The sequence below is a fragment of the Nycticebus coucang genome, chromosome 23, assembly GCF_027406575.1.
Source record: "Nycticebus coucang isolate mNycCou1 chromosome 23, mNycCou1.pri, whole genome shotgun sequence".
Classification (NCBI taxonomy): Eukaryota; Metazoa; Chordata; class Mammalia; order Primates; family Lorisidae; genus Nycticebus; species Nycticebus coucang.
Window position 1 is genome coordinate 37822141 of NC_069802.1, and position 26083 is coordinate 37848223.

The 26083-nt window shown below is 43.5% G+C and overlaps 1 protein-coding gene and 1 non-coding gene across 2 annotated transcripts in view; both read right to left on the reverse strand.

Annotated features, from left to right (window-relative positions):
- Positions 1–26083, reverse strand: part of NSD2 (nuclear receptor binding SET domain protein 2) — a 90608-nt gene that overhangs the window by 64509 nt on the left and 16 nt on the right. Inside the window, 4 exon segments of the mRNA XM_053578004.1 lie at positions 5979–6461; positions 7673–7839; positions 21288–21450; positions 25501–26082. Coding sequence (XP_053433979.1) covers positions 5979–6461; positions 7673–7839; positions 21288–21450; positions 25501–26082 — 1395 coding nt within the window.
- LOC128576156 (U11 spliceosomal RNA) lies at positions 22394–22527 on the reverse strand. Its single transcript, XR_008377268.1, has one exon. It is a non-coding gene; the product is annotated as a U11 spliceosomal RNA (small nuclear RNA).

Sequence of the window (26083 nt, forward strand, 5' to 3'; positions counted from 1 at the left end):
AATGATACACAAAATTCATAGGCAATTCAAATATTAGCATCCTGGATGGAGTTGAAACACATTCTTCTTAGTAAAGTAGCACAAGAATAGAAAAGCAAGTAAGTATCCAATGTACTCAATACTAATACGAAGCCAGTAGATGACCTAATACATGCCCCCACAAGAGAAAACTCAAATGCACCAAACCGCTGCCTGCTTCACTGGCAGCTACAGGCCTTAAGTCTGACCCTGCTTCTCCCCCCACCCTTGCTGCCCCAACACATCTCACATGACCCAATGGAGAGGAAAGGAGAAGGAGGGAGAGAAGGGGAAGGAAAGGGAAGAAGGGGATTGGTATGCTCCCACTTAATCGGCACAATGTAATAGTACATGGCACATCTCCTGGGTGTGGAACACAACCCCAACAGAGACTCTACCTAACAAATACAAACACTTTAACCTAATTATGCCTTTGCATTCATCTGAAATTTTAAAAGAGAGAAAACAAAAGCAAATATCTACGTCCACGAACAAAGCTGTATTGGAGCACGGTGCTACATATTTGTTTCTGTGCTGTCTGTAACTGTTTCCAGGCTCTGGCAACCGAGTTGAGCAGTCACGACAGACACCTCACTGCCCACTGGCTGAGAGCACTGGCCAGCACACTCTGGAACCATACCCAGCCAGATAACAGCTCACTCTCGGCAGTTGTGTGAACTTGGGCAAGTGAAGGTACTGTCTCCATCTGTACCACCTGGCATGGTACACAATCAGAGAGTTAACGTCACTGGTCACCATCACCACTCACCTGGGGGTGTCCAACTTGCAGCCCATGGAGCACATGTAGATTATTTGAGGACTGTTTTGCTTATCTGAGGTGTTGGATATCACAAAAAGCATGCACAGACTCTTTTCTTTTGCTTATCAGCTTTTGTTAGCATTTGTGTATTTAATGTGTAGCCCAAAGAAACTCTTCTTCCAATGTGCAGCCAACACAGGTAACTTCTGGCCCAAAACTCAAACCCCTCCTCACAAGGCAGTCACACAGACAGCTTCTCGTGGCCTCCCCTGCCACCTGCACAAGTCAGGTGACCACCCCTTCAGCCTTCTTCCTGCTGCTGCTATCCCCTGCCTGGACACAACACTACTTGCCCACCACTGCTCCAGACAAGGATGAATCCCACCTGTAGTCCCCCCAGCCTGTCTGTGGCCTCCTGCCACCAGGATATCTTTAGCAGTTCCAACTCTGGCTCTGACCTCAGCATTCACTGGGGTTTTCCTAGGGGAGGACATTCCCACCTGCCCCTGACTGGGTGTTCCTAGCCTCTGTCACTCCCCTCCCAAGCCCGTGGGACTCTGTCCTGCCTGTTGCACCCACTGCTGAGCTCTCTAAGCATCAAGGGCACCTTAGACTCTCATCCAATAAAGGTTCCTGCACAGGGCTTCAGATCCACAGGGAGCCTTTCCCAGGCACCCCAAATGCAGCACATTTCTTTGCAGCCTGCTACCCTCATTTGCCACTGCCCCCAATTAACGTGAGTGATAACAGTATCCACAGCTTAAATGCTACTTCTCAAGCTATAAATGCTATTAGTACAGAATTAGGACAGGTTAAAGAAGCAGTCTTAGAAAATGAGCTGCACTAGACTATTACTAATTCATAACCATAGGGGCCAAGATTTCAAAGACATGTTATTTTGTCAGAGGATGACGATTAATTTTAAAGATACAAACTATTAATAATACAATCTAAGACATAACACAAAGAAACAGATTTTTTTTCACTTAAGTACTGGTTACCGGACACTGGCTGGCCACACACAACAATAGCCGTGGGGCGGCACCTGTGGCTCAAAGAGTAGGGTGCTGGCCCCATATACTGGAGGTGGCAGGTTCAAACCCGGCCCCCGGCCAAAAACTGCAAAACAAAACAATAGCCGTGTTGGGGGTAGGGAGGCCCTCCCATTAGGCCTCCTAATATGTTACGGTGTATGTTGCTGTGTACAAGACATGCTTGCTTTGCTGTTCACTCACTGTGTTGGTTTTCAACTAAAGTGCTTTATAGCTGGGTGCCATGGCTCACACCTGTAATCCTAACACTCTGGGAGGCTAAGGCAGGAGGATCACTTGAGCTTAGGAGTTCACGACCAGCCTAAGCAAGAGAAAGACCTCATCTCTACTAAAAAGAAAACTTAGCTAAGCATTGTGGCTCATGCCTGCAGTCCCAGGTACTTGGTAGGCTGAAGCAGGAAGATCACTTGAGCCTAGGAGTGTGAGGTTGCAGTGAGCTAGGCTGATGCTACAGCACTCTATCCTGGGCGACAGTGTTAGACACTGTCTCAACAATGACAAAAGTGCCTTATAATCTCAAAATTAATACTTTAAACACAGCCATTATTTCTATGTCAAAAAAATTGGGAATCCATAAATATAGACCTATAAACAGTAAGAGTAGGAAGTTTAAAGTGGCCACTGTTGTCCTAAATAACCATTACGTACAAGGCACAGCTGGACAGGCCTGTTTGGGCTGGATAAGCCCGTGCACCACCATCTGGAATTGTTTATTCATGTTTAAAACTTTCTGTTACAGATAAAATTAGGAAACTGGACACTCCAAAGACCCTGGTATCAGTCAAAGACCATGTGCACAAAGTGCATGGAGTGGTGACAACTATAAAATCAGTCTAGAGGGAAATCTGTGAATATGCAACCATATCAAGATAGATGTTGTGTAACCTTGTAACCCATGAGAAAAAATCTGTTTAATATATAATACTACGATGATTAATGACACTGCTGATGCTTACTTCTACTGTAAGAGTATAAAAGTGACAAAGAGGGGTGGCGCCTGTAGCTCAAAATGGGTGGCTCCTGTGGCTCAAGGAGTAGGGCGCCGGTCCCATATGCCGGAGGTGGTGGGTTCAAACCCAGCCCCGACCAAAAAAAAAAAGTGACAAAGAGAATCAGGAGAACAGAACAGCCTTGAGGAGATATCCTCACTGTTCTTCAAAATTGCTGGCTTTTCTGTAAATAAAAACTAAATTATTAATTTCTTCACCCACTCAGGTGAAATAAACACTATAAAAAAAAGCTTTTAAGCCCTAGACTTTAACGCGCTCACTTCAAGTAATAGTTAACATAACCAAAAATGGAAAGCCTAATTCTTTTGGTTCTTTAAAATGGAATTAAGCCTTTGTACTTAATAGATTGTATATTTTATGAAAATGATTAAGAAAATTATTTAAATGCTTTAATCATATTACTTTTTAAATACCATGGAAATACGTCTTCAACATACTATATCTTGCCATGTACAACGTTCACCCATGTTTTTGGCCCAAACTTTCAAGAAAAATAAATCTTTCATTTTAATTCTTTAAATGGGGGTAGAATTGGCTGCACAGTGGCACCTCCTCTCGAGAGGCATGAGGTTCAGTGCTAACTGCTATGGAAGAAGCTGGGAGTGAGTCCAAGAGGCAGATGAGAGTGGTCTGGATGACCTGAGCTATCCCGTCCTGGGCCACCCTCATCCCCATGTCCTCTCATTTCCTATCCCACCTCTGTCCACTAGTGGAAATGTGGCCATGGACAGTCTGCTGAGAACCCAATGGGCTTATTGCCTGGGAACTTGGTGTTTGGGGCCAGGACTGGCCCTGTGTGCCCTGGGTTCCTGACAATAGATCCCTGCCCTTTCTGGGCTGCCTCCGCTCTCTCTCAACTGGCCCCACTCTGAGGCCCCCAGGACACCCTGCTGAGGAGGATGTCATCAGCCTTCCCTGATGACACCCCAGTGAAGTACCCTGCATTTACAATTCTGTTTAGTGACTAGACCATGATCTCTCTGAGTCATGTAGACCCTGGGCACTCAGTAACATCAAAATAAACAACACCAGCCTTTCCCAAACTTGGAAGTCCTACAAATCACCCAGGGGATTAAACTCCTGAACCACACCCAAATACATTAAATCACCTCTTCAGGAGAAAGACCTGGGTACCTATTCTGTTAACAAGCATCTTAGGCTCGGCGCCCGGACCACAGTGGTTACGGCACCAGACACATGCACCAAGGCTGGCGGGTTCGAGCCCAGCACCAGCGAGACAACTGCAACAAAAAAGTAGCTGGGGGGCGGGGGGGGGGGGGCAACACCTGTGGCTCAAGGAGTAGAGCACTGGCCCCATATACTTGGCCCAGGCCAAAAACTACAAAAAAAAAAAAAAAAAAAAGCTGGGCATTGTGGTTGGGTGCCTATAGTCCCAGCTACTTGGGAGGCTGAGGCAAGAGAATTGCTTGAACCCAAGAGTTTGAGGTTACAATGAGCTGTGACGCCACAGCACTCTACCAAGGGCAACATAATGAGACTCTGTCTCAATAAATAAATAAATAAAATTCTTTTTTTTTTTTTTTTTTTTTTCAGACAGAGCCTCAAGCTGTTGCCCTGGGTAGAGTGCTGTGGCATCACAGTTCACAGCAACATCCAACTCCTGGGCTCAAGCGATTCTCCTGCCTCCACCTCCCAAGAAGCTGGGACTATAGGCACTCACCACAACACCCAGTTATTTTTTGGTCACAATCATCATTGTTGTTTGGCGGCCCAGGCTGGATTTGAACCTGCCAGCTCAGGTGTATGTGGCTGGCGCCTTAGCTGCTTGAGCCACAGGTGCCAAGCCATAAAGAAAATACTTAAAAAAAAAAACAAAAAAGGCATCTTAGATGATTCTTCCCACTGGCAACTTTGGGAAATTATACCAATTCAACACCTTGGGAGTTCAGACAAGTCATAGGCTCAAAAGTACAATCTAAGGGCTCAGATACCCCCTGGCTTTTGTGCTCCACTACCAGATGCCATCACAGACAGAAACTTCGTGGGGACTGAGGCGCAAGGTCTCCCAGACCCTAGCTCAGGGATCTTCCTCAGCATAGGGTTCTGGGGGACCTAGAATAAGGCCAGTTGCATGAGAGATAAGGGAGCCCAGAATGGGGAGGAGTTTACCGTCAGGAGCCTAGGCCCCTCACACTAACTTCCTGGGCAATAAGTCCCCCAGGAAAGAATGTGGGGGCAAGGGTGGGTCAGGAGGAGATAGTTGAGGGCTGCTGGGTGTTCAGGTTATCCCCACTCTCACCTCCCACCTGGGCTTGCTCCCAGCTTCTCCACGCCTTGCACCTCTCAAGGGAGAAGGAGGCACCACTGCACAGCCACTTTTGTCCTTCTTTTGCCAAGGTCCCAGCGCTAATGGTTACATTGACACCAGCAGCATACCTGCTTCCAAAGTGCCAGCAGCAGAGGTGGTGGCACTTGGCATAATTGCCTGGGTAGGCTGAGGCTCCTGCAGCTGTGGTGAATGCCCAGTGAGGAGGTAGGAGAGGGTAGTGTGAAGAGGGCACAATTACCATGTTCCATATACCACAATTACCATATGGAAATCATTATTGCTTTCTAGAGTTACACTTTTAATATACAAGCATAAATAAAAGAATTTAAAACATTTATATAGATATGGAATTAGTACTACCTATATATAATGTACATCCTTATTTTTCCATCAAAAATTTGGGCCAAAAAGTAGACATTATTGTACATGGCAAATTAGTACTCAATGCTAGTAAATACAGTCAGTTTTATAAATGAGCACACTCCATAATGGAGGAAGCTTCAGAAAAGCCAGCTGCAGAAACGCTAACCTAAGTCAGATGTTAAGGAAAAGACTCAGGTTCCCAGAAAGACAAGACCAATGAAAATCCCTTCCCACTGTTCCTGGTATCTTCTCACCCACATTGGGAGGAACACTTTAGTAAATCCAGTTCAAAGGCAAATTATTTTGCCCAAGGGTCAAGATGGCTATTCCCTAAAAGTATTTAACCAGACCTAAAATCTATACAATGCTCACTATGGACTGTTGACAGTGAAGAGAAACAGGTGCAGAGTGATGAAGTGATGCTCTGCAAGGGCAGAAAACATCTGGCATGAAACCCACTAACTTGAAACTGTCAGAGCACTGACCTCATCCCTGTGCTTTTGACAGAAGACCAAAAACTGGGATGCTGCGTCTCCCTTCCTGCTTCGTGGAGCGGAGGCCATGGCTTTCTTCCTCCCAGGAGGAGACCCTACTCCTCTTTTGGAGTCTGCCTCTGCCATCTTTTGGGGAGTGTTCCTTCCTGTGCTAGGATCACTCTCCTGATTTTCAGCAGACCCAGACAGCTTGGTTCTCCGCCTTCTCTTCACAGGAATGGCCTCTTCTCGTACAATCTTGGAGTTTTCAGCAGCTTCCTCACTGACTTCTGAGGATCCTGCCATTTCTCCTGAAAACTCCACAGCAATGCCAGCCTCCTTTGCCACTTGAGGGTTGAGATGAAGCTGGTCCCCCACATAGACGAATGTGAACTTGGCTTTCCGCTCCTCTACCGACATGCTTGCAGCCTCTTCTGCTTGAACAATGCCCATTTCCCACTGGGCCCTCAGTTTCCCTGAAATAGGTTTCAAGAGCTGAAAAGAAAAACATAAGACATTGTAAGTTTGTTACATAAACATAAAAGTTAACTCATTTTAAAAAAGCATACTTTCACAATTTCAGATATTTAAGAATCAAAAACTATAAAACACAATTGATTTAGAAGATTTCAGACAGAATTCAGCCCAACATAATAACTTTTTTTTTTTTAAGACAGAGTCTTACTCAGTCGCCCTGGGGTTGAGTGCCACAGCGTTATTGCTCACAGCAACCTCAAACTTTTGGGCTTGAGTGATCCTCTTGCTTCAGCCGCCCAAGGTGCTGGGACTACAGATACCTGCCACGGTGCCTGGCTATTTTTAAATAGACGGGGTCTCCCTCTGGCTCAGGCTGGTCTCGAACTTGTGAGCTCAAGTGATCTGCCCATTCTCAGCCTCCCAGAGTGCTAGGATTACAGGCATGAGCCGCCGTGCCCAGCCCACAATAACTATTATTTCTTTAAACCAAAAATTAATTCTAATCATGTTAACTTATGTTTATATGTACATATATGTATATAAATAAAAGGAAATAAAAATTGTAAAACAAATTATCACTAGCAGTCATCAATGAGTGAAAAAAAATTGTGTCTTGAAAGAAACTTGTCATATTTTAAAACATTGCATATTTGGGCAAAAGTAAAGAATGACAAACATAAAAAAGCTATTATAGGCAGACACAGTAATCCTAGCACTTTCAGGGGCCAAGGAGGGACAATTACTTGAGCCCAAGAGTTTGAGAACAGCCTGGACAACACAGAGAAACCCCATCTCTACCAAAACAATTTTTTAAAATTAGCCAGGTGTCGGGCAGTGCCTGTGGCTCAGAGGAGTAGGGCACCGGCCCCATATGCCGGAAGTGGTGGGTTCAAACCCAGCCCCATTCAAAAACTGCAAAAAAAAAAAAAAAATTAGCCAGGTGTGGTGGTTTCTGCCTTTAATCCCAGATACTCAGGAGGCTGAGATGGCAGGATCATTCAACCTCAGGTGTTCGAGGATGCCATGAGCTATGATCCTACCACAGCACTCCAACCTGCACCACAAAGTAAGACCTTGATTTAAAAAAAAAAAAAAAAAAAAAAAAGACATTATAATATTTCAAGTAACCATAAGTGCAAAATGAGATAAATACATGTAATAAAAAGTTAAAATTAAAATTAAAATTGTGGGTCTAAAAGTATATGGAATACTAAAGGGTCATCTGTCACCTTAATTTTCTCAGCTTTCGTGGGTGCCTGCTTGGCACTTTCCTGGCATAATTTTTCAAACTGTCCTTCTCCTTCGAAAGCTACAAGGCTCTTCTCAAATATCCAAGCTCTTTCTGGGGCATCACCAAAGAACTGTACATGATACTGGCGTGCACTCTTTTTCTGACCTAGTTTTTAAAATAAATATTAGAACACGAAAGTTAGAATTTGGGGTGAAATTAGGCAAATCTATTGCTGCTTTGTAATTGTTTTCTTCAATAATGTTGGAGTCTGTTAATCTCAAAATAAATCATCCCTTTTTATCCCCACCATGCTCCATGACAAAGGGAAACTCATTTACAAAACAAAATGAGGTTCAAAAGTGACTGAGAGAGAAAGCTAACCAGAAGATCTACCCCTAAGATCTTCTTTTGCTTTTCTGAGACAGAGTCTTAAGCTGTCACGCTGGGTAGAGAGCCTGGGTAGAGAGCCGTGGCATCATAGCTCACAGCAACTCTTATCCCCAAGATCTTCTTAAAAAGATACCAAATAGGCTTAGCACCCGTAGCACAGTGGTTACAGCGTCAGCCACATACACCGAGGCTGGCAGGTTTGAATCCAGTCCAGGCCAGCTAAACAACAATGACAACTACAACCAAAAAATAGCTGGGCGTTGTGGCAGGCACCTATAGTCCCAGCTACTTGGGAGGCTAAGGCAAGACAATGCCACCACAACACCCAAGTGTTTTTTAGAGACAGGGTCTTGCTTTGGCTCAGGCTGGTCTCGAACCTGTGAGCTCAGGCAACCCCCCCATCTTGGCCTCCCAAGTGCTGGAATTACAGGCGTGAGCCATGGCATTCAGCCCAAGATAAAATTCTATACCCAGCCAAACCATCAATTAAGTGTGAAGATAGAAAAGGAGCATGCTCCAAACTGCAAGGACCCAAACTGACCATCCACACACACTTTCCTAGAATACAAAAAATATATTCCATCAAAAAGGAAAATTTGGACCAGGTACAGTGGCTCACGCCTATAATCCTAGCATTCTGGGAGACTGAGGTGGGTGGACTGCCTGAGCTCGAGTTCAAGACCAGCCTGAACCAGAACAAGACCTCATCTCTAAAAAAAATTAGCTGGGGTACGGCACCTGTGGCTCAGTGAGTAGGGCACCGGCCCCATATACCAAGGGTGGCAGGTTCAAACCTAGTCCTGGCCAAACTATAACAAAAAATAGCCGGGAATTGTGGCAGGCGCCTACAGTCCCAGCTACTGGGAGGCTGAAGCAAGAGAATCACCTAAGCCCAAGAACTGGAGGTTGCTGTGAGCTGTGACATCATAGCACTCTATGGAAGGCAACGGAGTAAAACTCTGTCTCAAAAAAAAAAACAATAGCTGGGCACTGTGGCAGGCACCTGTAGTCCTAGCTACTTGGGAGGCTGAGGCAAGAGAATTGGTTGAACTCAAGAGTTTGAAGTTGCTGTGAGCTATGACACCCCAACACTCTACTGAGGGCAACAATAAATAAATAAATAAATATTCACGAAAAGAAAAAATTAAACACAGCATGAAACCAAAGAAAACAGTGCAAGTAACTCAGGAAAACTTCTTAAAGTATAAGATTACTGCAATGCAAAAAATTAAGAGCACCAGCAGTGCAGATTGAGACAGAAAAAAGGAAGATTCTAGAAGAGAGCTCCAAGGGAAGAAACAGTGAAAGAAAAGACTTCTTCTACCCAGAAAGAAAATTTAGGTACCAAGGAGAGAGATTTAAAAGATGAGTCCAAACAGCAGAAAAGAAAAGGAAGATGATACTAAAACACAGGGTTTCTGGGGTGTTTTTTTTTTTTCTTTTTAAGGAAAAAGTAACTACGTAAATATATAAATAACAGAAGCCATATATTAAGAATCAGTTTTTGGGGCGGCGCCTATGGCTCAGTGAGTGGGGCGCCAGCCCCATATACCAAGGGTGATGGGTTCAAACCCTGCCCCGGCCAAACTGCAACAAAAAATAGCCGGGCATTATGGCAGGCACCTGTAGTCCCAGCTACTCTGGAGGCTGAGGCAAGAGAATCACCTAAGCCCAAGAGCTGGAGGTTGCTGTGAGCTGTGACACCATGGCACTCTACCTAGGGTGACAAAGTGAGATTCTGTCTCTAAAAAATATATATATATAAGTTTTTGGGTTTATTTCTTTCTTTCTTTTTTTTGAGACATAGTTGCACTCTCTGTCCTAGGTAGAGTGCCATGGCACAGTTCACAGCAACCTCAAACTCTTGGGGTTGAACAATCCTCTTGCCTCAGCCTCCCCAGTAGCTGGGACTACAGGTGCCTACCACAACATCTATGTTTAGTAGAGACGGGGTCTCACTCTTGCTCAGGCTAGTCTCAAACTCCTAAGGGGGATTCACCTGCCTCAGCCTCTCAGAGTGTTGGGATTATAGGCATGAGGCACCTTGCCCAGACTTAAGGATGAGTTTTGTTTTTTGCAGAGACAAAGTCTCACTTTATCACCCTCAGTAGAGTGCTGTGGCATCAAAGCTCACAGCAATCTCAAACTCCTGGGCTTAGGTGATTCTCTTGCCTCAGCCTGCCAAGTAACTGGGACTACAGGTGCCCATCACAACGCCCAGCTATTTTTTTTGTTGCAGTTTGGCTTGGGCTTGGTATATGGGGCTGGCACCCTTTTAAGGATGAGTTTTAAGGACAGAGAGATGAATACTTAAAAAAAAATTATGGCTGTGTTTAATCATATACAGCAAGTATACGATTTAAAAAGAAAGGGAATAACTCCAGGAAAAACTAAAGGTTGTACAAGAAAGAAAATGCAATCATAGAACACAAATTGAGTTTTCATTGAATGATATTTACAAAGTCTACATTATGTAAACATTTTTTATTTAATAAAAACAGTAACTTATATAGGGAGGATGCAGGAGAAGACATAGGGAATAGCTGGAGAGCTTAATCATCGTTTACTATAATAGAAAGTCAACAGAAAATGTCTAAATGATAAATCAAATATACCAGTAAAAATTAGAAGAAAATGGGCGGCGCCTGTGGCTCAGTGATGCCATGGTACTCTACCGAGGGCGACAAAATGAAACTCTGTCTCTAAAAAAAAAAAAAAATTAGAAGAAAATAGGCTGGCAGCAGGGGCTCATGCCTGTAATCAAAACACTCTGGGATGCTGAGGCAGGAGGATCACGTAAGCACAGGAGTTTGAGTTTGCAGTGAGCTGTGATGATGTCATTGCACTCTAACTGGGGTGACAAGTGAGACTATGTCTCAATTAAATAGAAAAAAACAAAAAAGGCAAGTGTCACTATGCCTGAGTTTCCTGGTTCAGTCCCTGGGGGCACTAGAGCCCCAACATAGGTAAACCAGAGACAGACTCTAGAAAAGAGCACATACACTACCCAGTAGACTTTAACACATCTCTCTCAGCAGCTGAAAACAAAAAAGAAACAAATCAGTAAAAAGTTTATACTATCAAATAATATAAGACATATATCAAATAACAAAAGCCAGATTACTGGTAATATTTTTACAAAATATTAGAAATAAAGCAATGACGGTAAAGTTTTAAGATTCCTTTCCGTAACAAGAAAAGTACACAAAAATGCCCACAACAGAAAATTACTTGATTTGAGACTACAGTCATCTAAAGAAAAGACCACTTGGATCCAGGTATGACAAGGAGATGATAGAGTCCTCAGCAAAATCCAGTTTTCTCCATAGCATGACATCTAAAACATACAATTAATCACCTTCTATCTCCACCTTAAAGGGTCAGAACTCAAAGCTGTTGGACCATCTAGATAGTAGCCAAGACCAGTTCAGCTGCTAGATAAAATCACAAAAATGCTATTAACAGGCTGGGTGCAGTGGCTCAGGCCTGTAATCCTAACACTCTGGGAGGTTGAGGCAGGTGGAGTACTTGAGCTCATGGGTTCAAGACCAGCCTGAGCAAAAAGCAAGATCCTGTCTCTACTAAAAATAGAAAAACTAAGGCAAGAGGATCACTTGACCCCAAGAGTTGGAGGTTGCTATGAGATATGATGTCACGGCACTCTACCCAGGTGACAGCTTGAGATTCGGTCTCAAAAAAAACAAAACAAAAAACCTGTTATTAACATTTTCACTAACTTAGATTTCCAAAGGAAATTTAGACCTTCAAAAGAATCTAGATTGCACTGTAATAAGAGTTATGTTCTCTTCTTAGAACACATATATTAGGCTTCAGTTTAAAAATTTTAAGTATATTACTAAAATATACACGTTTAAGTAGACCTATAAATTCCAAGCATGATAAATTAAAATATTAAAAAATTGGGGGGGCAGCACCTGTGGCTCAGTGGGTAGGGCGCAGGCCCCATATACCAAGGGTGGTGGGTTCAAAACCAGCCCCAACTAAACTGCAACAAAATATAGCCGGGCGTTGTGGCGGGCGCCTGTAGTCCCAACTACTCAGGAGGCTGAGGCAAGAGAATCGCCTAAGCCTAGGAGTTGGAGGTTATTGTGAGCTGTGTGATGCCACGGCACTCTACTGAGGGCGATGAAGTGAGACTTTGTTTCTAAAAAAAAAAAAAATCATAAAATAATTGGGACGGTAACGGTAAGGAAGTTCCATCTTACAGAGAAAATAAAAGCACCTACTTCACAGGACCTTGTGCTCAGCCCACTCCATGTGAGTAACCATCCCTCACAAAGATACCCACCAGTCACCATCTCACTCCCACTGTGGGGGCTGCAGGCCAAGAAGTGAAGAATCATAAATAGACCCCATATTTCCACTTGGAGCCAGGGCTCAGCACTTCCTAGAGACCTATTTCACAGGCATTCCTGGCAAGTTCTGTCTCTTGGAGCAATGAACACCACTAGTTCCTTTATCTGGGTGTCTACATACTATTCTCTACTAAAAGGACCTAAACCTCCAGGAGAAATTGTTTGATTCCAAGACGAGGGTTAAAAAAAGTACACAGGTACAAGATCAGCTCAAAATGTGTTACTGGACCACAAGGTAAGGAAGTACTCAGAGGCTGATAGAGACATAAAAATAGGACTGGACAGCACGGTCACTCATGCCTATAATCCTGGCGCTCTGGGAGGCCAAGGCAGGTGGCATTCAACCCTTAGGCTCAGGAGTTCGAGACCAGCCTGAATAAGAGTGAGAACTTGTCTCTATTAAAAATGGAAATTAGCCATGCTGAGGCAGGAAGACCATTTGAACCCAGGGATTTGAGGTTGCCGTGAGCTATGATGATGCCATGGCATTCTAACCTGGGCAACAAAGTGAGACTCTATCTCTAAATAAATACTGTAATACATAACGTTATTTTTCAGGGGGAGCTCATTTTCACAGAAAAATGCTAGCTAAGACACAGAAAGCATGGGCCACGTACAGTGGCTCTAAAACTCTGGGAGCAAAGGCAGGAGGATCACTTGAGCTTAGGATCACTTGTGCAGTTTCTTGAGACACTGGAACAAAGATCAAACCTTGATCCATGGCATAGAGTCTTCTAAAAAGCAAAATAACTGTTCTAGGAAATTCAGCAATAAATATTGTTGTCCTGATATGATTAAATAAATAAATAAGGGCGGTGCCTGTGGCTCAAGGAGTAGGGCACCAGTCCCATATATCAGGGGTAGTGGGTTCAAGCCCAGCCTTGGCCAAAACTGCAAATAAATAAATAAAAAAACAAACCAAGGAGGCTAAAGAGGCAGGATGGCCAAAGGAAGAACATGCATCTCAATCTCAAAAGTGTAGGAAAGCACAGGGATCAGGATACTAGGATAGCTGAGGAACTCTCAGCTAGAACCATAATGACAGTCACATTCCTGATGTAATGTTATCTACGTGTGGCTCGGTGCTTTAGTAAGGAAACTGTCCTTGACCTGACACAGTTGGTCAGAGAAGTGTCATGACAGCCTTGACATTCAGTCTGGCAAAAGAGACAAGTGTTGGGCGGCGCCTGTGGCTCAAAGTGGTAGGGCGCCAGTCCCATATGCCGAAGGTGGCGGGTTCATACCCAGCCCCGGCCAAAACCCACAAAAAGAAAAAAAAAAAAAAAAGAGACAAGTGTTTATAGTATAGAGAAAAAGATGGAATAGGCAAAACAAGATGTTCAAAGTTGGCGAATAGAGATGAGGGGAATAAGCATCCAGCTAGCTCCGCCCTCAGGGTCACAGAGCAAGGATCCAGTAGGAGAAAGTAATCTAGTGACTGAGCAGCCTAAAGGCAGGGACTGAGACATCTTATACCCTTGGCCCTCAGGGGCATAGAGTGAGACGGGTTTTGGCACACTGGGTAAGCAAATAGCCACTTCAGGAGTGATCCCAGGGACAAGCGCTTTCCTGGGAAAGCTTCTGCTTAGCCAAGGTTAGCAGTTTAAAGTGCCTTTTAAATGGGCTGAGGATTTAGGTTCTCCACCCTGTAGGGTTTGAGAAATCAGCAGAGGCCTCCAGTCTCCATCTCATATAGCCGTATCAGCATTGTGATTAACATCTCATACCCCAGAAGATCACCTGTTGCCCAGACAACATCCAGCAAGATACATATACTGCTTTGTTTTTGGTTTTGTTTGTTTTTTTTAATTTCAACATTTTCCCTATAGGTTTTTTCTTTTTTCTTTCTCTCTTCTCTATATTTTTCTAGTTTAAATATAATTTTCCATTGTTACCTTTTTTGACAATTAGAACTTCATTTTTTGCCAGTGTTTCTACCCCTATTATTTGGGTTTTCCACCAATTTTATCCCATAAAGTTTTCTGTTTACTTGTTTGGTTTGATTTATAGCACTTTTGTCTTTCCTGTCTACTTGGTGGAGGTGAGGTACTGTGTCTGAGCAGGCTAGCAAAGAGCTGCTGACCTCAAGGGAACCACCTAACCTGGTACCCCCAGAGGTTGGGGGTTTTAAGGTTGGGTCGAAGTACCCTACTATACACCTATATTGCTCCTGTCTCCCTCTTTCTGTGCCTCTCTTCTTTTTGTCAATATTCCCTTTTACCCATTCCCTCTCCTTTCTCTTTTTTCTTTTTTTTCTTTCTTTTTTCCCTTCTTGCTCTTCAATCTTCTCATCCTCTGGTACCAAAAGGACTCATTGAAACCCTAGTCCAGAGGCATGGCAACTTAAAGAGCAAGAGGAAGTGAAAGAAAAATTAGGGCAAGGAAACAGATAAAGAAATCACTCATGAGGAAGAATCAGCAGAAAACTCCTGGCAACATGAAAAACCAGTCCAGAGCAATCCCCCCAAGGGACCATGAGGTAGCTACTGCAGAGGATTCCACCTATAAAGAAATGTTAAAAAAGACATAAAGGGGATTTAGAATATAGATGATAAAAACATTGAAGGAAATGACGGAAACAATGAAGGAAACTGCTGATAAAGTGGAAAATAACCAAAAGGAAATCCAAAAACAGTCAAATAAGAGATGAAAGATATATGAAGAATATAAAAAGGATACAGCAGAGCTGAAGGAACTAAAGCAGTCAATTAGGGAACTTAAAGATGCAACAGAAAAGTATCAACAACAGATTAGACCATGCAGAAGAAAGAATCTCACAGGTAGAGGACAAAGCTCTTGAGATAACTCAGATAGTTAAAGAGGCAGAAAAGAAGAGAAAGAAAGCAGAACGTTCACTGACAGAATTATGGGACTTTATGAAGCATTCAAACATATGAGTTATAGGCATCCCAGAAGGAGAAGAAGAATGCCTCAGGGGAATGGAAGCCATACTAGAGAATATTGTAAATGAAAATTTCCCAAATATCACCAAAGATTCTGACACACTCCTTTCAGAGGGATATCAGACCCCAGGTCACCTCAACTCTAACAGAGCTTCTCCAAGACACATAGTGATGAACCTGTCCAAAGTCAAGACAAAAGAAAAGATTCTTCAAGCTGCCAGGAGTAAGTGCCAGTTGACCTACAGGGGCAAATCCATCAGACTGACCGCAGACTTCTCTAATGAAACTTTCCAAGCAAGAAGACAATGGTCATCCACCTTTAATCTACATAAACAGAACAATTTCCAGCCCAGAATTCTATATCCTGCTAAGCTAAGCTTTAAAATTGATGAAGAAATCAAATCCCCATTTACTGATATACAAACATTGAGGAAATTCGCCACAAGACCAGCTCTACAGGAAATACTTCAACCTGTTCTACACACTGACCATCACAATGGATCAGCAGCAAAGTAAGAACTCAGAAACTAAAGGACGGAACCTAACTTCCACAATGATGAAAAGATAAAACTAAGCAATGGACTCTCACAAAATAAGATGAATAGAACACTACCACACTTATCAATCATCTCAATAAATGTTAATGGCTTGAATTCCCCACTGAAGAGGCATAGATTGGCTGACTGGACTAAAAAACACAAGCCATCCATTCGCTGTCTGCAGGAAACACACCTAGCCTCAAAAGACAAATTAAAACTCCAAGTTAAGGGTTGGAAGACAATTTTTCAGGTAACTGGAATTCAGAAGAAAAGAGGAGTTGTAATCTTATTTTCAGATGCATGTGGATTTAAAGCAACTAAAGTCAAAAAAGACAAAGATGGTCACTTTATATTGGTCAAGGGAAAAATACAAGAAGAAGAAGTTTCAATTCCAAATATTTATGCACCCAATTTAAATGCTCCCAGATTCTTGAAACACACCTTAATCAGTCTGAGCAATATGATATCTGATAATACCATAATAACAGGGACTTTAACACTCCTCTTACAGAGCTGGACAGATCCTCTAAACAGAAATTAAGCAAAGATATAAGGGACTTAAATGAGACCCTAGAACAACCGTGCTTGATAGACTCATATAGAACCCTCCATCCCAAAGATAAAGAATATACATTCTTGGGCAGCGCCTGTGGCTCAAGGAGTAGGGCGCTGGTCCCATATGCCAGAGGTGGCAGGTTCAAACCTAGCCCCGGCCAAAAACCAAAAAAAAAAAGAATATACATTCTTTTCATCAGCCCATGGAACATTCTCCAAAATTGATCATATCCTGGGACACAAAACAAACCTCACAGAATCAAAAGAATTGAAATTTTACCTTGTATTTTCTCAGACCAAAAGTCACTAAAGGTAGAACTCAACTCCAACAAAAAAACATTCAACCCCACACAAAGGCATAGAAATTAAACAACTTTCTGTTGAATGACAGTTAGGTGCAGGAAGAAATAAACAGGAAATCATTACCTTCCTTGAGCGTAACAACAATGAAGACAACAAGCTACCAAAACCTGTGGGATACTGCAAAAGGACACAACTCAACAAAATCCTAGCCAATAGATTATAGCTTATCATTAAAAAAGTCACACATCACGATCAAGTAGGTTTCGTCCCAGGGACGCAAGGCTGGTTTAACATACGCAAGTCCATAAACGTTATCCACAGGATTAACAGAAGCAAAAATAAAGAACATATGATCCTCTCAACAGATGCAGAAAAAGCATTCAATACAATCCAGCATCCTTTTCTAATTAGAACACTGAAGAGTGTAGGCATAGGCAGCACATTTCTGAAACTGATCGAAGCTATTCATGACAAACCCATCATCTCAAATCAATTTATGTGAGTGGAAAAAGGTGTGGGTCCAGTTTAGTCTTTTACAAATGTGGATATCCAGTTCTCCACTCACAAAAATTGATTCAGCTAATATTTTACTGAATGGAGTAAAATGAAAACTTTTATTCTTAGAACTGGAACCACACAAGGATGTCCTCTGTCACCATTACTATTCAACATAGCGCTGGAAGTTCTAGCCAATACAGTTAGGCAAGACAAGGAAATAAAGGGCATCCAAATGGGAGCAGAGGAGGTCAAACTCCCCCTCTTTGCTGAGTATATGATCTTATACTTAGAGAACCCCAAAGACTCCTGGAATTCATCCAGGAAGAGAACCACAAGACTCCTGGAAGTCATCAAAAAATATAGTAATGTCTCAGAATATAAAATCAATGTCCACAAGTCAGTTGCCTTTGTATACACCAATAACAGCCAAGATGAGAGACTAATTAAGGACACAACTCCCTTCACCATAGCTTCAAAGAAAATGAAATACTAGGAATATACCTAACAAAGGAGATGAAGGACCTCTATAAAGAAAATTATGAAACCCTAAGAAAGGAAATAGCAGAGGATATTAACAAATGGAAGAACATACCATGCTCATGGCTGGGAAGAATAAACATTATTAAAATATCTATACTTACTAAAGCAATCTACTGATTGAATGCCATCCCTATTAAAATACCAACATCGTACTTTCAAGATTTGGAAAAAACGATTCTGCATTTTGTATGGAACCAGAAAAAAACGCATATAGCTAAGGCAGTTCTTAGTAATAAAAACAAAGCCGGGGGCATCAGCATACCAGATTTTAGTCTGTACTACAAAGCCGTAGTGGTCAAGACAGCACAGTACTGGCACAAAAATAGAGTCATAGACGCTTGGAATCGAATAGAAAACGAGGAAATGAAACCAACATCTTACAATCACCTAATCTTCAATAAAACAAACAAGAGCATACACTGGGGGAAAGACTCCCTATTCAATAAATGGTGCTGGGAGAACTGGATATCTACATGTAAAAGACTAAAACTGGACCCACACCTTTCTCCACTCACAAAAATTGATTTGAGATGGATCAAGGAATTAAATTTAAGGCATGAAACAATAAAAATCCTCAAAGCAAGCATAGGAAAAACACTGGAAGATACTAGCCTGGGGAAAGACTTTATGAACAAGACTGCCGTGGCAATTGCAACAACAAAAATAAACAAATAAGACTTCATTAAACTGAAAAGCTTCTGTACAGCTAAGGAGACAACAACCAAAGCAAATAGACAACTTACAGAATGGGAAAGGATATTTGCGTATTTTGAATCAGACAAGAGCTTGATAACTAAGATCTATAGAGAACTCAAATTAATCTACGTGAAAAAAGCCAACAATCCCATATATCAATGGGCAAGAGACATGAATAGAACCTTCTCTAAAGAAGACAGACAAATGGCTAGCAAACATATGAAAAAATGCTCATTATCCCTAATTATTAGAAAAATGCAAATCAAAACCACCCTGAGATACCATCTAAACCCAGCATGAATGGCCCACATCACAAAATCTTAAAACTACAGATGCTGGCATGGATGTGGAAAGAAGGGAACACTTTTACACTGCTGGTGGGACTGCAAATTAATACAACGTTTTTGGAAGGAAGTATGGAGAACCCTCAAAGAACTCAGCCTAGATCTCCCATTTGTTCCTGCAATCCCATTACTGGGCATCTACCCAGAAGGAAAAAAATCCTTTTTTCATAAGGACACTTGCACAAGACTGTTTATTGCAGCTCAATTTATAATCGCCAAAATGTGGAAACAGCCTAAATGCCCACCAACCCAGGAATGGATTAACAAGCTATAGTATATGTACACCATGGAATACTATTCAGCCATTAAAAAAGATGGAGACTTTACAGCCTTTGTATTAACCTGGATGGAAATGAAACACATTATTCTTAGTAAAGCATCACAAGAATGAAGCATGAATCCTATGTGTTCAATTTTGATATGAGGACAATTAATGACATGGTGGAGGTGGGGGAAGGGGAGAGCAGAGAGAGTAAGAAGGAGGGAGGGGTGGGGAAAGGAAGAGCAGAAAGGAGCGAGGGGTAGGGTCTGGGTGTGTGCCACACCTTTTGGGGGCAATACACAATTGTAAGAGAGTCTTTACCTAACAAATACAATCAGTGTAACCTGGTTTCTTGTACCCTCAATGAATCCCCAACAATAATAATAAAAAAAGAATAGAAAAAGAAAAAAAAAGTAAAAATGAGGATAACAATTGCTTACCTGAGTGCTCAATGGTCACTGTGTTATCCATATCCTCTTTTTTCATACATAAGAAACTGGCTTAGAGAGATTCAGTAGTTCATTACTAAGATCAACCAGCAGATCTGGACCCAGCAGGCTGATTCCAGAGCCTCAATTACAGAGAATACACTACAATGTCATGAGCACAAGAGTGGAAGTGCTCAGCCACAGCACATGGTCCAGGAGTCAAGCAAAAAGTGAGGGATAAATTAAAATGCTAGGATGCCTTAATGTCAGATAGGAAGGTGTTATAGACTACAGGAACTATTTAACTCTAAAGCAGGGGAAAGATATAATAAAGTTAAAGTAATGAACCTCAACAGAAAAACAAAGGAGACATCAAAAAACTACTTCAGGCAGGGCGGCGCCTGTGGCTCAGTCGGTAAGGCGCCGGCCCCATATACCGAGGGTGGCGGGTTCAAACCCGGCCCCGGCCAAACTGCAACCAAAAAATAGCCGGGCGTTGTGGCGGGCGCCTGTAGTCCCAGCTACTCGGGAGACTGAGGCAAGAGAATCCCTTAAGCCCAGGAGTTGGAGGTTGCTGTGAGCTGTGTGAGGCCACTCTACCAAGGGCCATAAAGTGAGACTCTGTCTCTACAAAAAAAAAAAAAAAAAAAAACTACTTCAGGCACAATGGCTCATGCTTATCCCAATACTTTGAGAAGCCAAGGCAGGAAGACTGCTTGAGCCCAAGAATTTGAGACTCAAGCAAGGCCCTCTTTACCCTGAATCCATCCCTCTAAAGTTGACATTTGCCAGGGAGGGGCCGCAATGTCCCACTCCAGCAGTCAGCCCGGGTGGCTACTCAGGTGGCAGCGTAGGACTTAAGTAAACCCAGAGGGAGAGCAGCAATGCTGGTCCTGGGAGAGCTCAGGCCTCCAGCCAGACACCAGGAGGAGTTACACACACTGCACTGAGGGGCCACACAGACCGCCTGGTCAGCAGTACCAGTTTGGAGCATGGGCCTCCAGCCCAGTCATGAGTGTAGCCGCCCACCCTTTTGAAGGATGCACAGGTCACAGGCGCACTAACCTGCTCAGCTCCAAATCTGTACGTGTCAAACCTCACCATCCTTAAACTAAATGCAAATTTTAGAAAAATGTTCTAGAAGAATCTTAAACTACCTGGTCCTTTACTTTTCCTTTTTTTTTTTGAGACAGAGTCTCACTTTGTCACCCTTGGTAGAGTGCTGTGGCATCACAGCTCACAGCTACCTCAAACTCTTGGGCTCAAGCAATTCTCCTGCTTCAGTCTCCCAAGTAGCTGGGACTACAGGCACCCACCACAATGCCTGGCTATTTTTAGAGACGCGGTCTCGCTCTGGCTTAGTCTGTTCTGGAACCTGTGAGCTCAGGCAATCCACCCACCTCAGCCTCCCAGAGTGCTAGGATTACAAACGTGAGCCACCACGCTCAGCCCAAAAATACATGTATGTGTTGTCTATTTGCTCTTTATCGGTGAACAAATTACATTATTAACATGTTACTGTGTCTGTCCCAAGCACAGATCAATCTACCGAAGTCCTGTAAAACAAAGATGGTTCTTTCCAAAGGCCTAGTAAGTTTGGACATTTTTGTAACTTAAACTTAGTATAAAATACTATTTCTGCAGATCATGCTGAAATAATCGGTCACTGCACATCTAAATACTAGGGCTACTTAAAAAAGAGTTAGAAAGAAGCCTGGAGACAAGAAAGACTAAGTGCAGAAGAGAAAGATTAAAAAACAGCCCCAAAAGATACACTACCTTTAAGTTTGGTGTAGCTGTGAAGGAGTGGATCTGCAGAAACCATGCAAGGCCACCAAGGGTAACCCGACACTTTGGACCACACCAAATCGCCGATGTTGTATTTCAACAGGCAGTCTTTGTCTCTGCCAGTACTTGGGCAAGAATCTTTCTTAACTGGAATCTGAAAATGAACAACAAAAGACAAATACTAACACATCTAATAACTACCCCTAAACCCAGCCTTCTATCCATACAAGACCCAAGACTGATTAGGCTGGAGGTTCAAAGGATATGAGGACCCCACAACAGGAGCATGCCCTCCCCCCGGCTATGTTTCAGATCAGAACCCCAACACCACTTCATGGAGACCATCTGTGTCTCTTGCCCTCAACTAAAGGGTCAGCACAGTGTCTGGTCCACAGAAGGAGTTCAACACTGTAAAGACCTCTCTATAAATCTATTATTTCCTTGGCCTGGTGGACAGTGTTTAATAGTTCTTCACTCAACTGGTCAAAGAGAAATTCTCACAGAACCCTGAATTTTTACTGACTCCTACCCCAAGATACTCCTGACCATCAATTCTCAGCAGCACACACAATACCTGACATGAAGGTACAAGTATGGTGAGGACAGGGCTGAAGCAAGTCCCAGCTCCACCACTTGTGATCCGAGTCCTCGGGCTAAGGTTCAGTTTCTCTGTCTCTGGCACATAAGTTAGTTATAAGGCTGAACATCCCACCAAAGGCAACTCCTCCCAAGCCACTCTGGGTTCTGCTCTCTAGTGGGAACGAGTACATCAGCAGGGCCCTGGCCTGAGGGTAAATTCCTGGCCTTCTTCCTAAGAATACCAGCCCTGAAATCTCACTGTCAGTCACAAAGATCTGTGGGCATGCTATGGAGGGATGGCTTGAGCCACCACATCACACACTTCTGAAACCATCAGCACAGCATCCCAGGATTACATTGACTGACCCCACCTGAAGTTTGACTGAAGTGAAGGTGATTCACCCAAGTATTTTTTTTTTTTTTTTGCAGTCTCCGCAACATGAGGCCAGTGCCCTACTCCTTTGACCCCCAGGCGCTGCCCCCCAGCGATTTTTTAACATCTTTCTTTTATAATAAATATGGGTGCCAGGACCAATGATCACCAGCTGCCCAGATACCAAAAAATTATGCTTCCAAAATCTCTTGATGTCGATTGCGCACGAAGAGCAGCTGAGTTGCCCCACGTGTGCCACTCAAGACAGAAGCCCTTTTTTCACCCAAGTTTTAACAAAACCAAGTGGCACAGCTAGGAATAAAAGCCAGGTCTCTGATAATTTGCACAGGCCTCTTCCCCTTATAAAACCATGAGGTTTAGGGTGGTGCCTGTGGCTCAGGGAGTGGGGCGCTGGTCCAATATATTGAGGGTGGCAGGTTCAAACCCAACCCTGGTCAAAACTGCAAAAAAAAAAAATTAAATTAAAATTTAAAAAAAAAAAAAAAAAAAAGCATGAGGTTTAGCTGGGCACAGTGGCTTACACCTATAATCCCAGCACCCTGGAAGAGCAAGGCAGGAGGATCCCTTGAACTCAGCAGTTTGAGACCAGCCTGACCAAGAGCAAGAGCCAGTCTCTACAAAAATAAACAACAACAACAACAACAACAACAAAAAAAAAAACAGAAAATTGAACTGGGCATGGTGGTGCCCAGTTACTTGAGAAGCTAAGGCAAGATCACTTCAGCCCAGGAGTTTAAGATTGCTGTGAGATACAATGACTGACACCTCTGTTCTCTAGCCAGGGAGATAGATTGAGACTTTGTTTCAAGAGGAAAAAAAAAAGGAGGGGGGGGCAGCGCCTGTGGCAGGTTCAAACCCAGCCCTGGCAAAAAAAAAAAGCATGAGGTTCAACACAACTATGGATACTTAAAAAAAAAAAAATTCTATCAGCCCAGATTACTAACCTAGTCTTTTAAAAACCTTGCCATTTTAGGGCAGCGCCTGTGACTCAGTGAGTAGGGCGCCGGCCCCACATGCCAAGGGTGGCGGGTTCAAACCCAGCCCAGGCCAAACTGCAACAAAAAAATAGCCGGGCGTTGTGGCGGGCGCCTGTGGTCCCAGCTGCTTGGGAGGCTGAGGCAGGAGAATCGCGTAAGCCCAAGAGTTAGAGGTTACTGTGAGCCATGTGACGCCACAGCACTCTACCAGAGGGCGGTACAGTGAGACTATGTCTCTACAAAAAAAGAAAAAAAACCTTGCCATTTTAATTATATTAGAAAGGGGTAAACAGCTCCTGAACACTCAAACATTTTTTAAAAAACCTCAGGCAGTTGGGCGGCGCCTGTGGCTCAGTCGGTAAGGCACTGGCTCCATATACTGAGGGTGGAGGGTTCAAACGGGGCCCAGGCCAAACTGCAACCAAAAAATAGCCGGATGTTGTGGCGGGCGCCTGTAGTCCCAGCTGCTCAGGAGGCTGAGGCAAGAGAATCGCTTAAGCCCAGGAGTTGGAGGTTGCTGTGAGCTGTGTGAGGCCACGGCACTCTACCGAGGGCCATAAAATGAGACTCTGTCTCTACAAAAAAAAAAAAAAAACCTCAGGCAGCACCTGTGGCTCATTGAGTAGGGCACCAGCCCCATATACCGAGGGTGGCGGGTTTAAACCCAGACCTGGCCAAACTGTAACCAAAAATAGCCGGGTGTTGTGGCTGGCGCCTATGGTCCCAGATACTTGGGTGGGTGAGGCAAGAGAATTGCCTAAACCCAGGAGTTGGAGGTTGTTGTGAGCAGTATGAGGCCACGGCACTCTACCGAGGATGATGAAGTGAGACTCCACCAAAAAAAAAAAAAAAAAAAAACCTCATACCTCTTAATTATTTTAATAATTTCAAGAAAATTCCAGCTATTCCCACTATCTGTGGGAATCTTCCTTGTTCACAGTTTTACTATTTATTTTTGAGACAGAGTCTAACTTTGTCACCCTAAGTACAGTATCGTGGCATCCTAGCTCACAGCCATCTCAAACTCATGGGCTCAAGTGATCTTCTTCCCTCAGACTCACAAGTAGTTGGGGCTACAGGACCCACCACAACTCCTGGCTAGTTTTTTCTATTTTTAGTAGAGACGGGGTCTCCCTGTTGCTCAGCCTAGTCTCAAACCTCCTGAGTGCCAGGATTACAGGCATGAACCAAAGACACTGGCCACCGTTTTGAATTAATATCCCTACCATGATGACAATGTTAACTCTCACAGATCTTAGGCTCCCTGTCTTCACCCTCCAAGTGGAAATGGAGCTACAGCTAAAGACCAACACCCTACTAGGGGATGTCCAACCTGCAGGGGACCACAGGCAGATTATTTGAGGACTGTTTTAATTTATCTGTAGTGTTGGATATCGTGAAAAATATGCACAGACCTTTCCTTTTGCTCATCAGCTTTCATTAGTATTTATGTGTTTAATGTGTGGCCCAAGACAACTTTTCTTCCAATCCTGTCCATGGTCCAGACAGAATAAGCTGCTGACCCGTCTCTATTTCTTTCTGCCTAAGCCCTCTGGCTGTCTTATATGGCTTATACTCACTTAAGTGCTAGGACCATCAAGAACGTTACTTTATGACCACACGGAATGGTGCAGAATTTTCCTTCCCAGCCTTGAGAGGTGAACACCCATCTGCTTATGTTCAGCATGCTGGGCTCATAAAGGCGTAAGACACAGCCCCAGTCCTCAAGGAGACAGGCCATTTGTTAGACCACCGCATTGTGGACAGTAACCTCTGGGAGAAGATGGCAGGAGCACCCCCACAGCACTGCTCTGCTTCTCATTCACTAAACAGCGTGGGCTTAAAGGGTCTCACAAGGGAGCCCAATGTGCCCCCACTGACCACATCAGGACAGAGAATACCCTGGAGAGAGATCTGTGAGAACAGCACACGCTCAAGTCACCAAGCAAGGGCTCTGGAACTGTCAGGCCCAGAGTCAGAAACTGGTTTTGCTTCTTTTTAGCCATTTTAATCCCAAACACCTAGTTCATCTCTCTAGGCCTCTCAACAGGCTCAGTAGCTGGCTGGGAGGCCTCAGGAGGCAAAGTCAAAGCATCCGGAAGCCTGATGTCCAACACAAGGGCAGGGCTCAGTCAAGTGTGGCCACCACCAAGTTGTCCCCATCTCCCCACCTGCCACTGCACTTGCCCAAGTACCCTCCCACAGCTCCCATGCCCACTGCCATGAGACTCTAGATAGAATCTCTCTTAAATACCTTTTTATCAGAAGGACTTGAGATCTTAGACACTAGAGCTGCTTCAACAAGGCCCTGCTCCAATAAGGAGTCATACTTTACACTCCTCTTCCTGTTCCTCCTTGCCTTGTTTTCTAGTTTTTGTCCATTTTCTCCAGACTGGGACACATCGGCAGCACTGTCACCACAGATAGAAGACTCAAACAGAGGTTTCCCATTCATGTATGTTTTGGTGATTTTCAGCTTAATTTCTGGAGATCCGTTTTTGATAGGGGTGGTGCTAGGTGGTGTCCCCATTCCTTTCATTTCCTGGGGTTCAAAACGCAATTTGGCATCATGAGTGCCAGGTTCTCCATTAAATACACGGGAAGTAAGATCCTTCAACTTCTCAGCTGGAATAAAGGGAAGTGCATCGTGGCCATTAAACTTCTGCATGACGCCCTCCTGTAGACTGTTAGAAAGCTGGGCTTTGCTGAGGAACACCGAACACTCACGATTTACTTCACAGCTCTGAGTCTTTCCATTTGTGTTGCCAAGGATTTCTGGTGCCTGCTTCATCTTAATGCACTTTACAACTTTCTGAACAGAAAGAGGATTTTTTTTT